At 39.0% G+C, this 14,776-nt stretch overlaps 1 protein-coding gene across 6 annotated transcripts in view; it reads left to right on the top strand.

Annotated features, from left to right (window-relative positions):
• HEPH (hephaestin) overlaps nucleotides 1-14,776 on the top strand; it is a 77,623-nt gene that overhangs the window by 57,898 nt on the left and 4,949 nt on the right. For 4 of the 6 annotated variants that reach the window (XM_062183492.1, XM_062183493.1, XM_062183496.1 and 1 more), the window contains 5 exons: nucleotides 3,448-3,554; nucleotides 4,474-4,699; nucleotides 7,182-7,321; nucleotides 8,495-8,657; nucleotides 9,778-9,822. In XM_062183492.1, the coding sequence (XP_062039476.1) occupies nucleotides 3,448-3,554; nucleotides 4,474-4,699; nucleotides 7,182-7,321; nucleotides 8,495-8,657; nucleotides 9,778-9,822 (681 nt within the window). The remainder of the gene's footprint in view (nucleotides 1-3,447; nucleotides 3,555-4,473; nucleotides 4,700-7,181; nucleotides 7,322-8,494; nucleotides 8,658-9,777; nucleotides 9,823-14,776) is intronic. The other 2 variants (XM_062183497.1, XM_062183495.1) reach the window with 1 other exon arrangement.

Genomic DNA, 14,776 nt, shown 5'->3' with positions numbered 1-14,776 from the left:
CATGCGGAGGGTGCAGGGACCCAAGCACTTGGGCCATCCTCCACTGCCTTCCTGGGCCACAGCAGAGAGCTGGAGTGGAAGAGGAGCAACCGGGGCTAGAACCGGCAACCATATGGGATGCCGGCGCCGCAGGCGGAGGATTAACTAAGTGAGCCATGGTGCTGGCCCCAACCGAAATAGTTTTTTAAAATGCAAATAGAACTTAACACTTATCAACTTCAAAACTTATTACAAAGCACAATAATCTTTGGTACTGGCATGAGAATAGACATATAGGGAATAAAATTTGGGAGTTCAGAAATTTTCACATTTATGTTCAATTGAATTTCAACAAATTTGCCAAGACCAGTTAATGGAGAAAGAATAGTACTTTCAACAAATGGTATTGAATCAATAAAAAATCTAAGTCAACACTGCAATGAGATAACACATCTAACCTACTAGGACAGCTAAACTAAAGTTTGAAAAAAAAAAAACAGACAATAATCTGTTTTCACAAGTATGTTGAGAAATTAAAATACTCTTATGTTGCTGATGGCAATGCAAAATGCCCCAGCTGCTTTGAAAAGTACTTTGGAAATTCTTCAAATGGTTAAACACCAACTTACCACATAATCCAGTAATTTCACTCCTAAACATATACCCAAGACGAATTAAAACATATGTTTACAAAAACTTATACACAAATGCTGATAGCTGCATTATTTATAGTAGCCCCAAAGTGGAAATTACCCAAATATCCATCAACTTATGAATGGATGAATCAAATCTGGTATGTCCATACAATGCAATATTGCCTGGTAATAAAAGCAATTAAGTGCTGACGTATGCTTAATCATGGATGGACAATGAAAATATTATGCTTAATTAAAGAATCCAGTCAAGGAAGGCAATATACCAGGTATTTAAATTTATGTGAAATATTCAGAAAGGGCAAATACATAGAAGCAGAAAGTAAATTGATGATTGCCTTGGTGTGGGGTGGGTATATTAGAGGGTAACAGAAGTACAGTGTGTGTATGTGTGTGTGTGTGTGCATGTTTTGGTAGAAATGAGATGTTTAAAGTGGATCGTGACCATGGTTACAACATTTTGTCAATATAATGAAAACCATTGAATTGTGTACTTTAGATGAATGAATTATGTGATATGTCGATTATATCTCAATAAAACTGTCATTAACAAAAAGTAAAGGCAATCATTTGGGGCAATGGTTAAGACATTGCTTGGGACACATGCATTCCATATCAGAGAGCCTGTGTTTGAATCTGCGTTTGAATTTCAGGCTCTTGGTTTTAGACTGGTTCAGTGTTCACTGCTGCAAGCATTTGTGGAATAAACTAGCAGATGCATGATCTCTCTTTCTCTGTCATTTGAGTTAAAGAAACAAACAAATGAGCAGTTTAAAAGGGGATTAACTGGCCGGCACCGTGGCTCAATAGGCTAATCCTCCGCCTGCGGTGCTGGCACACCGGGTTCTAGTCCCGGTTGTCCCTCTTCCAGGCCAGCTCTCTGCTGTGGCCCGGGAGTGCAGTGGAGGATGGCCCAAGTCCTTGGGCCTGCACCCCATGGGAGACCAGGATAAGCACCTGGCTCCTGGCTTCGGATCAGCGCAGTGTGCTGGCCGCGGCAGCCATTGGAGGGTGAACCAACGGCAAAGGAAGACCTTTCTCTCTGTCTCTCTCTCTCACTGTCCACTCTGCCTGTCAAAAATAAAAGGGGGGGGTGGGTGGTTAACATGGCATTATTTGGAAAACGGATTGGAGAGAGCAAGTCTGGATGCAGAAAAACATGTTTGGAAGTTTTTAATAGTCAAGTTGAGACAGCAGTGCTTTAAAATAAAGGAGCAGTAATTGAAATAGGAAGAAGGAGAGATTAAAATATACTTTAGCGGTAAAATAGTAAGATTTGCCTTTTAATTGGCTGTTGGCTGCATGAAGGTGAGGAGACAGAAGACTAAAGTTTTGAGTCTGTATAACTAGGGAAATGATTATGTTATTTCTAAACACTGAGACTGAGACTGGGACGTAGGTTTGTTTTGCAAAGGAGGAAGTTGTGTTCAGAATGGTTTTTGCATTTAAGATGCTATCGCGACAATCTTCAAAGGATGCCTAGCATCAAACTGAAAGTTTGATGTTGGAGCTTAATAACAAGGAGTTCATAGTTTGTATCATAAAGGTGACTAATTGCTTCCACTTAGGGATTATGGAAAGAGAGCAGAAGAGAGCTGGATACGAACCTTGTGGAAACAGCGTCATTTAGGAGGTAGCAGCAGAAAAAGTTGACCAAAACAGAGACGAAAAGGAGGCTATTACTAGTATAGAGAAAAATGAGGAGGCTGCTTTACCTGAATACTGGACTTGGGCCTGTAAGGATAGGGACAGTATAAGAGGAAGGATTATGAGAGTATTGTAGGCATGGAAAGCCAAGATACCATGGAAAAGAAAAAAAAAGAAGACCTAAATGAAAGGTCTCTGTGAGTGAGATCCCAGTGGAAAGAACGGGGCCATCAAAGAAGGAGGTACCTTTCTCCGAAGGGAGGAGAGAACTTCCACTTTGACTATGACCCTATCGGAATAAGATCAAAGTCAGCGAACTCTAAAGGCTTCCATAGCCCTGGCCACTCATGACTAGAGCCTAGGGAGATTACTGACGCCATGAACAGGAGTGTCAAATTGTTAAGTCAGCAACAGGAGTCACTGTGTACTTACATCCCATGTGGGATCTGTCCTTAACGTTGTCTAATGTGCAGTGATGCTATAACTAGTACTGAAACAGTATTTTTACACTTTGTGTTTCTGCGTGGGTACAAACTGATGAGATCTTTACTAATTATATACTGAATAGATCTTCTGTATATAAAGAGAATTGGAAATGAAAAAAAAAACCCTGGTGTTAAATTGGAAATGGCATAGAAAATTAATTAATTAAAAAATATTAAGTGGGATCTCTGTCTTTAATGTGCTGTACACTGTTATTTAGTGCTATGACTAGTACTCCAACAGTATTTTTTCACTTTGTGTTGCTATATGGGGGCAAACTGTTGAAATCTTTACCTAATATATACTAAACTGATCTTCTGTATATAAAGAGAATTGAAAATGAATCTTGATGTGAATGGAAGGGGAGAGGGAGCGGGAAAGGGGAGGGTTGCGGGTGGGAGGGAAGTTATGGGAGGGGGGAAGCCATTGTAACCCATAAGCTGTACTTTGGAAATTTGTATTCATTAAATAAAAGTTTAATAAATGAAAAAAAAAGAGGAAGGATTAAAGGTGTTCCAAGAAGGAGAAGAATAAAGTTAAAAATAAAATGCAGACTGGTATGGGAGTGATGGAGAAAGATCTTGAAGGTGCTAGGAGTCACCCACCACAACCTCTTGGGGGGACCAGGGAGTTGAGAGAAATTTCTTACCCAGCCCTGCTGCAGATCCCTTGTTACCCTTTCTAGGTGAAGTGCTCACTTACCAATGGAACATTCCTGAGAGGTCTGGCCCTGGTCCCAATGACTCTGCTTGTGTTTCCTGGATCTATTATTCTGCAGTGGATCCCATAAAGGTAAAGACAAGATTGGCTGATTGGAAATGGCTCTCAGAAGAGTGCTGACTACTTGGCAAAAAGAAATTGATTAATGGCTGTAGTAAGAAGCCCATCCCTGAGATATTAGAGTTTAAAATTAGGATTTAAAATTTTCTCCAATACTGGATTTATCATAGTAGATAGAGGGAGAGGTGAAAGGAGTGGGTAGCACCAGATATTTATCTTGAGGATTTTCTTACTTGTATCTTTTTTTTCAGTCCTATAAGGGATATGTTGTCATTTAAAAAACTTAGAGTTAGTGGTCAGGAGATTAGGGTTCTAGGCTCAAATCTGGTTCTAGTGTGCCTTTAGAGTAACTTTAGGCAAGTATTTCTGCTTTTGTTTCCTCATCTGGAAAAAGTGTTTATCTGTCTAGCCACGAGCTACCAGCAATCATTTATTGAGTACCTACTACACTTGGAGCATTTTACTTTGTGCTTTGGATGATACAAATGTAAAATACATTTCCCATCTTCACAGAGCATGGTCTAATTGAGCAAGAGGGAAGTTGGAGAGGGAATCACAATAGAAGGTACTTTGTGCCTTGAAAACTGAGTAAGGTCTGCCATGGGATAAAAGATATGTTGGAGTGGAGCGGCACAATGCAGGCAGAGGAAACAGCATCAAAAAAGGCACTAGTTTGTGAAAGTGCTTGATGGTTTGGAGATTCAGCCATAGCTTAGATTCAGCATAGCTTAGATAACTCTTCTTACCCATGCCCCAAAATTATTGTGAAAAGGAATTCAAGTAACATAGTGGGGTTCTTACAAATGGAAGATATGCTCATGATGTGCTGACATCACAGTGAGTTCATATATGAGCCTTGGTTCTTGGAGAGCATGATTACCCTAAAATAACTCCACCTCTTCTCTCTCTCTCCTTTTTCTCCCTTCTTCAGGACATGTATAGTGGCCTTGTGGGGCCTCTGGTCATCTGCAGAAAAGGCATCCTGGAACCCCATGGAAGACGAAGTGACATGGACCAGGAATTTGCCTTGTTATTTTTGATCTTTGATGAGAACCAGTCTTGGTATCTGGAGGAGAATGTGGCAATCCATGGGCCCCAGGAGCCAGATCGTATTAACCTACAGGATGAGACTTTCTTGGAGAGCAATAAAATGCATGGTATGCATAAAAGAACTTACCCTTATTCCAAGGAATTCCCCATTCGTGGAATGAAGGGATCTGATAGGCCCATTACCATACAAGGGAGCATAATTCCAGAAAGGATGGGAAGGAGGAATGGGGATGAATTGAAAGAAATGTACAGATTACTGTACATTAATGCATACCAAATAGATAAGTTTTTACAGAGTAGATCAGGTGCACAGAAAGCAGGAATCTCACTCTAAAATTGCCATGGAGACACCAGAAAAATTTGAACATATTAGAATAGAGGGTAGTCATTTATGACCTTCAACATATTTCATAAACTGGCTTCTTAGGGCCACTCTCTCAAAATTCTGAGTTTAGTCTCTCAATATATCATCTTATTTCTCTAACATTATGAATTTGGGATCTGCTTTCTCAATGGGTAAGATGAAGGAAAGCTTGCAATTTAGTCTGTTTTTAAAACAGAGTTTCAATTTATAGGTGGAATAATTGGAGAATACAGCCTCAGAGAGTGGCACACTGTGTTTATGTTTGATACAGGGGAGGACTTTTTTTGTACTTGAATGGATTTTGGAAGGAAAGTGTGCATCAAAGCCTTCCTTTGCTCTAGAGATCTGTGTAGCTTTTCAAAAACAAGAGAATGTCTCAAATAAGAGGGAGAGCTTAAGTGCAGTGGAATGTATGAAGTGATCTCTCATCATCCCTTCCAGTCCAAGATTTCTTTGATCTGAGAATGAGGCACAGCTTTGATAATAACTCTAATGGAACTCAAAAGTAGTACCTTATTGTCCATAGATTTTAGCTATTTCCCCTTGATGGAGAGACGAGTGATTCACATTAGAACAGATGATTCACAAACTTCACAAGGTGAACTTTTTAGCTTCTGTCAAATCAGAGAAATAAATGACTCAGGACAAAAAGAGAATGAGGGCACAGTCAGATATTGCTAATGCAGGGTTTTGGCTGATGCCCACTTTCCATTGTTTGTATATATGTTCATTCATTGAAACTCTTCAGTTATCAGCACATCTGCCTATCCATCTTGCAAGTATTTGTTGAGCACTTTCTGAGTGCTGGCTCTGGAGATATTCTGATAAAGAATGTTGGGGTATTATTGGTCATATAGGTAATATTCCTGTCTTCTCTTCCAGATTCCTGAACCAACTGGAAAAGAGAGATACTTAAGATCAAATATGAGCTTTATTCCTGAGAGGGCTAATTGGAAAATTAATTTTATTTCTGCAAGTAATTGGGCTTGCTGATACTCCCCTTGCAATAGATATATTTTCCTCCCTTTTCATTGATACAGATGGAAAATAGTAGCTCTCTCTGTTGGCATGTACAGAATCTTTCCCACAATGAAATAGTGTATCAGTTTGTACCCATTTCTATGATCAGACTGATCAGAGAGAAAGAAAATCCAGAAGGGGCTGAGTTCATCATATTTAGTTTTTTCTTTTGAGTTCACAAATTGCTAAAAGTAGATGCAGAGACTGTAAATTTTTCTTCCGTGTTTACCCTCTTGGAGAATGAAGTGGAAATCACCTTCCCTCTGTGAGAACATGAGAAGTGGAGGGAAACTGCTGTGGACAAAGTCCTGTTAGTGTGAATTTATATGTCAATGAGTGGTTCGGTGTCTTGAGAATATGTGATATGTGTCCTGGGAAGAACAGATAATGAGGCCCATGCATTATTATCATTACTAATTTCACAAATATGGCAGGTCTTTTCTAAACATTTATTCATAGGCTCAGGTGTTGGTTGGATATTCTAAAAAAATTACAAGGATGCTATAGTCCTGTAGCGACTACATTCATTTTCTGTTTGGTAGCAATGTATTGTCCAGTTGGGGATGTGAGCTTTCACATATTAAAATAAGGTAAATGTAGAAGTGAGTTTCTACTGAGTTCCAATGGATTACAAGACAGGACTCGAGTAATTCAGAGGTGGAATGAGGTTCAAGGACTGAGAGATATGAACAGGAGCTAGAAGATCAGAGAAGTTTTATTTGGGAAGGTAAAGGTTTGACTAGGATCTGGAAAGATGTGCAAAAGGAAGCAGTGTATCTAGAAGTGAAGCCTGGAAACAGAAGGACCTAAAGAACATTCATAGACCATATGGAGGATGGTGAAGTAATTACTCTCTTTGGAATAAACATGTTTTGTAGCAGGAGATGAGTCTGGCGAAGTGATTTGGGATATATTTTGAAAGACTTTGTGGACTGAGTTAAGGAGTCATGGACTTGCTCTTTGCAGCAGGAGGGAGGTATTAAAATATTTTTAGGGAGCAAAGTGACATGGTCAAGTAAGTTATTTAGAGCAATCAATCTAATAACATCAGTGTGAAAAAATAGATTGAAGGAGAACAGATGAAATAGAGATGAGACCAATTTGGGATCCTATTGCTATCATCTAAGATAATAGGGACTAGAATTAAGGCAATGCAATGAGGAGTCAAAAGGAGAGGTGTAAGAGACTTTTTTCTTGTTTTACAGCCATCAATGGGAAGCTCTATGCCAACCTCAGAGGTCTCACCATGTACCAGGGAGAGCAAGTGGCCTGGTACATGCTAGCCATGGGCCAAGATATTGACATACATACTGTCCACTTCCATGCCGAGAGTTTCCTTTATCAGGTGAGCTCAGAAGAGGGCTGTATCCCTCAGGAAAGATTGGAAGAGTGCTTCACCTCCACTGAGGAAGAGGGGAAATAGCAAGGAACAAGATAATAGTGAAAATAAAGAGGTCTATTATATGCAGCACTGGACTGAGAATTCTAGTCTGGTTGGAAATTCTTGGATCAGTCACTTCTGATATGGAAAACAATCACTCACTTATGAGTTAAGGAAATAAAAGGAATCAATATCATCAGGTTTTACTCAAAGAATTGAGATTCAATGAGCAGTGATCTTAAGAGCAAGGAATTTCAGACTGGTGTCTCAGAATTGCTGAAATTATTTAATTCATATAAGAAGAGCTTCAATTTAAGAGCTACATGGAGGGGCTGGCACTGTGGCATATCAGGCTAAGCCTTCACCTGCAGTGTTGGCATCCCATATGGGTGCTGGTTCGTGTCCTGGCTGCTGCTTTCCCAATCTAGCTCTCTGCTATGGCCTGGGAAAGCAGTAAAAGATGGCCCAAGTGTTTGGGCCCCTGAACCCATGTGGGAGACCTGGAAGAAACTCCTGTCTCCTGGCTTCAGATTGGCTCACATTCAGCCATTGGGACCAATTGGGGAGTGAACTAGCAGATGGAAGACTTTTCTCTCTGTCTTTCCTTTTCTCTGTCTATAACTCTACCTTTCAAATAAACAAATAAAATCTTTTTTTAAAGATGTATGGATTTTGAAGGATATTTAAGCTTAGGAAAAGAGTACCAAGCTATGAGATATGGATACAGTCCCAGAGATCTAGAATTGCTGATCAAAGTGTTGACAAAGGCAAAGGAATTAAGTTCAATAATTTTTTAAACAAAGTATGTGGCTCCTTTCTAAGGGTCAAAGTTCAATCCAAATTCCCCAGACTTCAGTCTGTTGAAAAGAATGGAGATTCTAGTTTTGAGCCCTCTAAAGGAATTGGAAATTAACCATACTTTGGGACACTTTATGAAAAGTAGGAAGAGAGAGTCCCTTCTGTTGACTTAGTTTGTGTGGCTGGGTTGATAGGGAGATGAATGAAGTGAAAATTTAAAACTTCTCTCTGGTTTAGGGATCTTGGAGTCCCACTCTCCTAATGAAGACATCATAGATCTTTAGTTTCTACAAGTTCTAAGATGAGGTTTCTTTCTCCTATCCACAATCTTTATTGTAGAATGGAAAGAGCTACCGGGCAGATGTGGTGGATCTGTTCCCAGGCACATTTGAAGTTGTAGAGATGATAGCCAGCAACCCTGGGACATGGCTGCTACACTGCCATGTGACTGACCATGTCCATGCTGGCATGGAAACACTCTTCACTGTCTTGTCCCAAAAAGGTAAGACCTAATTCCCCAAGATAGGTCTACTTCTGACACCTTATCTGGCCCATAAGAACTAGATAACACAAAGAAACCTCTTGTACCTCTCTTCTTTATACCAGAAGAACTAGATCTTAAGACTTAGTATGACTCCCCTCTAGGCACTCCCCTTACCAATATTGCTCATCCTCCTTTGCTTCCTTGACACCTGCACCTCTCCTAATTATCTGCATACATGCAGACGTAAAATCAGTTGGCCCAGTCTGATTTGGCTCCATGTATCAATGCCTTGTATATGTTTGTATACTTTAAAATAAATTAAATTTATATAAAATTTTATTATTTAAAAAGTAATCAGAAGAAAAGGCTATTTCAAGGCATAGTGTTATGAGTTTTTTTTTTAAAGAGAAGAAAAGTAATTCTAGCTGTTGTACCTTAATTGTTTTGTTTTGTGAGAATTTGGAAAGGCAGTTCTTTTTGTTCTAGGAATAACTCTAAGGCTAGAAAGAAATATTGACCTTCAATTACAGCTTATGCAATACAGTGTTGCTACCAAGGGTGGGAAAAACTTTTTTCTTAATTTTTTTATGTGGGAAGCGAATATCATGGGGAGTTTTTTAAACTAGTAATTCTTTGTTTTTCACTAAGAATGTAGAAGGGTATATTGTGTTGACTTTTGTTTCTTTTGATCATTAAAGGGTTAAGTGTTTTACTTCTTAACCTTCTTAACCTGAGTCCAACCCCTAGCATTATTGCCTTCCAAGAAGTCCTATAGAGCTGCTGCTTTGGGCCCTGAAGAACACATAGGAGAAAAAAATATGATTTTTTTTTTTAGCAGTGATAGAAAGTAGGGACAAGAGTGTAGACTTAGGAAAATATATTTGGCTATTCAAACAGATTTAGCAAACCAGGGTAGAGAATAAAACCCTGCTCTTTACCCCTGGAGAGAGATAAATGATTATACATTATGAGTTTACTAAAAAGGTTTGTCCTAGTGCAAATTTTCAGTCTTTGAAATAAATCAAATTTCCGTAAAATTTGTTGTTTAGAACTCCCACCAACCAATGCTGACTTCCCACAGAGAGGCTGTGGATTGGTAGGAAGAATAAGAGAACTAATCTCTGCATTCTTTCCCCAGAACACTTAAGCACTGGTAGTACCGTCATGGAAGAGACTGAAAAAGGTAGGTAAAATGATGCACAGACTGGAGAGGTAGGTATATGTGAAGTGTGTGTGTGTGTGTGTGCCTCCAGAAGATGGGACACACATGACTTAAAGATGGATACTCTATAAAGAGAATTGAAAATGAATCTTTATGTGAATGGAAGGGGAAAGGGAGCGGGAAAGGGGAGGGTTGCGGGCGGGAGGGAAGTTATGGGAGGGGGGAAGCCATTGTAACCCATAAGCTGTACTTTGGAAATTTATACTCATTAAATAAAAGTTTAATAAAAAAAATGGATATTCTAAAATTTCTATATGATTCAGAAACTAGAGTACCAACATTCTGCTTTCCTCAGCAGGCCTATTCTCTCTGGCTCCCATCACTAATCTCATAAGTTGGAGAAAACAGTCTCATCTCCAGTTGGAAGCTGCGGTCTTAGCCACCCACCTAATGTGTGAGGGGGAAGAAAATTTTACGACCTGCTGGGTTGAGCATGAAAGAGTTGTAGCACAGGCATGGATTCCCCACAGGGATAGTTTGAGATTAGAACAAACACCAGACGGTCTTCAAATGCTATTTTTATTCTTGACTATTTTTCTCTTCATCTATGGAATACCAAGCAGTTGAACCTTTGGAACCAGTCGTTTCTTACCTTCAAGATTCTAGGTTCAAATAGTGCTTTTATTCTCCACCTCGTGTGTCTCTGACTAGGAAAGATTCAGAATGTTATAAGGGCTAAAAGGGATGTTAGAGATGAACAGTTTACTCTTGAAAATTTTATCTGTGTTTGGAGAAATCCTAATTATCTGCCTATATATCTGATGAACTGTGAATTAGGGAACTAGGGCATGTCCTGGAGCAGGTGGAGAGAGGTAAGCTGAAGTTGTGTGAGTGAGGCTTCAGACCACATTTCCTTCAATTTTATCAGCTCAATTATATATACATATATATGTAATATATATATATATAATATATGTGTATGTTTACCTATGTATCTATATGTGTATTTATATAATCATGCACGCATATGTTTGGAGTACACATACATATTTTGTGTGTATATTTGTATATGCATAACACATATTTTGTTTTTTTTTTTTTTTTTTTTGCCAGCTTAGTAGTTTTTATTATAGAGTTCCAAGAGATACAGATATTCCTAAATAATCTATTCCAATGCAATTTGGGAATATTTCAGTATCTTTTTTTTTTTTTTGATGTAACAACAGTTTTTTTTTTTCCAGTGTACAGCTTATGGATTACAATGGCTTCCCCCCCCCCAATAACTTCCCTCCCACCCGCAACCCTCCCCCCTCCCGCTCCCTCTCCCCTTCCATTTGCATCAAGATTCATTTTCAATTCTCTTTATATACAGAAGATCAATTTAGTATAAAGATTTCAACAGTTTGCACCCACATAGAAACACAAAGTGAAACATACTGTTTGAGTACTAGTTATAGCATTAAATCACAATGTACAGCACATTAAGGACAGAGATCCCACATGAGGAGCAAGTGCACTGTGGCTCCTGTTGTTGACCCAACAAATTGACACTCTAGTTTATGGCGCCAGTAACCATCCTAGGCTGTCGTCATGAGTTGCCAAGGCTATGGAAGCCTTCCAAGTTCACCGACTCTGATCATATTTAGACAAGGTCATAAAAGACAGAGTGAGGATAGTAACCAATGATCCTAAGAGTGGCATTTACCAGGTTTGAACAATTATACAGCATTAAGTGGGGAAGAGGACCATCAGTACACACATGTTGGGAGTAGAGCCATTGGTGGTAGAGTAGAGGTTATGATTACAAAGGAATGAGGCCCAAGTGCACTAGACAGGGCCTAGAACAAAGGACAGAGTCATTATTAGAGGAGCTAAGAAAGGTGCTGTCTAAGCTACAATTAAGTTTTCTGATTGAGAGGCAAATAGAACCTGATAGAAGGGGCTTGATAATAATCTGGTGGGCTTTAGGCCTTGTAAATTCAGAGGCCCAGACCTATCTATCTCTTCACATGGGGTATATCCTAAGGGAGGTGTGAACCTCCTAGGGGAAGGCACTCTGTTGACTTTCATGACTTGGCTGGCCTGGGAGGAGAGCTGGCCAGGTAAAGGCAGGTGGCATCTCTAACAAGAAATTTACAGTTCTGCCTGCAATGTTGCTGACCCTACTTGACCATCCCCTCAGCTGCAGTGGTCACTTTGGAAGTTGGGCTGAGTGAAGGGCTTTTCAGCTTAGAGCCAATAAGATCTGTGGCTCTGACCTGGGCATCCTTCGACTCCAGGGCAGGTCCATTTCCAGTGATCCAACTCTTGGTAGAGCTGCCAGGGCTCTTCACAAGCTGACTTCTGCTGAAGCCCAGGCTTACCACATTGAAAGCCACTGCAGTGGACTGGCCTGTTGGGTCTCCTTGAGGGCAGATCACTGTACAGATCAGCCATTAATAGGCCTGCCACCCATTGCTTCTGATGCCGAGCTTTCTTTTCCTCCTGGTTTGTGTTAAAGCAGACCAGAGGATGCAAGTCAAGGGAGTGCCCGTTTCCCATCTCTAATCTTCGGTGGCCTGAACTACAAGTCTATAGTCACAGGCATGTTCTGTAGTAGTTTTTCTAAGGTAGACAATGCCCATGAGGAAAATTATATTCTCACTTTAAAACTTTCTTTCCCTTTGGTCTGAAAGGGAGGTTTTTTCTACTTACTGTATACTTCGCTGATGGCAAAGTGAATCTAGCTATGAGATTATTATTTGAGTTCTTATTTTGGCTATGCTATTGCAGACAAATGTTAGCCATCTCTTTTATAAGGTCTAAAGATTAAATTGTGCATCCTACAGATTCCTTCATAATAGAATTAGTTTCCTACCTTGAAGAGAATAGAGAAATGAAAGAACAAGTTGGGCTTAGAATAGAGAAATGAGGGAGCAAGTCCTAGATCGCTTGCTGACAATAGCAATATCACATGAATACTTAGCAAACCATTTCAACCATTAGATAACAACTTAAGAAAACATTTACCAGAAGGTCCAATGCTTTCTATAAGTTTTAAGAATCATGTATTTGAAAACACCTCTTAAATATCTAAGATGGTGTAGTTTGTTAAACCAGTAAACTTAAGCACAACCATCTAAAATGTTTTTAGTTTCTTTCTACCAACAAGTCTAAAACATATGATACACAGATTCAGGTCTCACAAATTAAAATGTATCTTTGATTGATTTTAGCAGCTTAAACTTATGGACAATCTTATCTATAAGCCATTTAAAATAAAACTCTTAATAAAATTTCCCCATGTGGACATACAATATGTACACACATATAATATAGCATAATAGACCAATATATCAATTTTAATAATAGCTTTTAAAATCTTTAACTCTTTTTGTAGATTGCCAATTGATTTGAATTGCTTTTTCTTTTTAGTAACCTCAGTTAACCATACTTTCTCTCAGTTGGTATTGTTAATACATTATTGGCTTTATCTGTTTACAGAGCCATCCCAAAGTACTGAATACAATAAAAGTGGCTGGAAAAAGTCCATAGGAACCTATAGGAGGACAGCTAAACACAGAACCAACAACGCTTTAGTTTTATGAGCAGCAGATATTCAAATTTTTGAAAAAAGCACATATTTAAATAACCCATAGCTCTTAATAAAATTCAGCTGTTTTTGAACAATTAGAATTTAACAGACATCAAGAGAACATAATAGATTACTTTAACACATTGCTTTAACAGAGCATCAGAGTTTAATTCTATGTCAAAGAGAAATTGAGCTTCCTGTGATCTTTTGCTGTGAGGTTTCCTTCCTTTACCTTCTTTCATATTGGTGACCATGTTTCTGTGTTTCTGTGTGTAACACATCTTTAAGCATCTTTTGCAGGGCAGGATGAGTGGCAACAAATTCTTTCAGTTTCTGTTTGCTGTGAAAAGTCTTAATTTCACCTTCATTCACAAATGAGAGCTTTGCAGGATATAGTATTCTGGGCTGGCAGTTTTTCTCTCTTAGTACCTGGGCTATGTCTCGCCATTCCCTTCTAGCTTGTAGGGTTTCTGATGAGAAGTCTGCTGTGAGTCTAATTGGAGATCCTCTAAGAGTGATCCGACGTTTCTCTCTTGCATATTTTAGGATCTTTTCTTTATGTTTCACTGTGGTGAGTTTGATTACAACATGTCGTGGGGAGGATCTCTTTTGGTCATGTTTATTAGGGGTTCTATAAGCTTCCTGTACTAAGATGCCTCTGTCCTTCTCCAAACCTGGGAAATTTTCTGCTAGTATCTCACTGAAAATGCCTTCTAATCCTTTCTCCCTCTCCATGCCTTCAGGAACTCCTAGAACCCGAATGTTGGGTTTTTTAATAGTATCCTGTAAATTCCTGACAATATTTTTTAGATTTCTAATTTCTTCTTCTTTTCTTTGGTTTGCCTGTTTCCTTTCCTGTTCTCTGTCTTCTAAGTCTGATATTCTCTCTTCTGCTTCGCCCATTCTGTTTTTAAGGCTCTCTAATGTGTTTGTCATTTGATCTATTGAACTCTTCATTTCATTATGATTTCTAGTCACTATCAGAGTTTCTTGTTCCACTAGTTGTTTCATTTCATTTTGATTCCTCCTTAATATTTCACTTTCACGAGAGAGATTTTCTATCTTGTCCATGAAGGATTTCTGTAGTTCAAGAATTTGTTTTTGAGAACTTCTTAATGTTCTTATCAATTGTTTGAGATCCGCTTCTTGCATTTCTTCGATCTCATCATCTTCATAATCTTGAATTGGGGTGTCTTTTTCATTTGGGGGCGTCATAGTTTCTTCCTTGTTCTTGTTAGCTTGGTTTTTGCGTTTGTTGTTTGGCATGTTGGAGATATTTGGTTTCTTCACTGTGGTGTTTTTTCTTGTTACACTATGGCTCTATATTAAGTGGACTGTCTGCTTTCAATGGAGCCTTAGAGGCTTGAGATGATTGTGGACTGAGAGCTGTGTTTGGTTCCT

This window comes from Lepus europaeus, chromosome X (genome assembly GCF_033115175.1).
Source record: "Lepus europaeus isolate LE1 chromosome X, mLepTim1.pri, whole genome shotgun sequence".
Classification (NCBI taxonomy): domain Eukaryota; kingdom Metazoa; phylum Chordata; class Mammalia; order Lagomorpha; family Leporidae; genus Lepus; species Lepus europaeus.
Note: the sequence above shows the minus strand (reverse complement) of the source record. Positions and strands in the feature narration are given on the sequence as shown.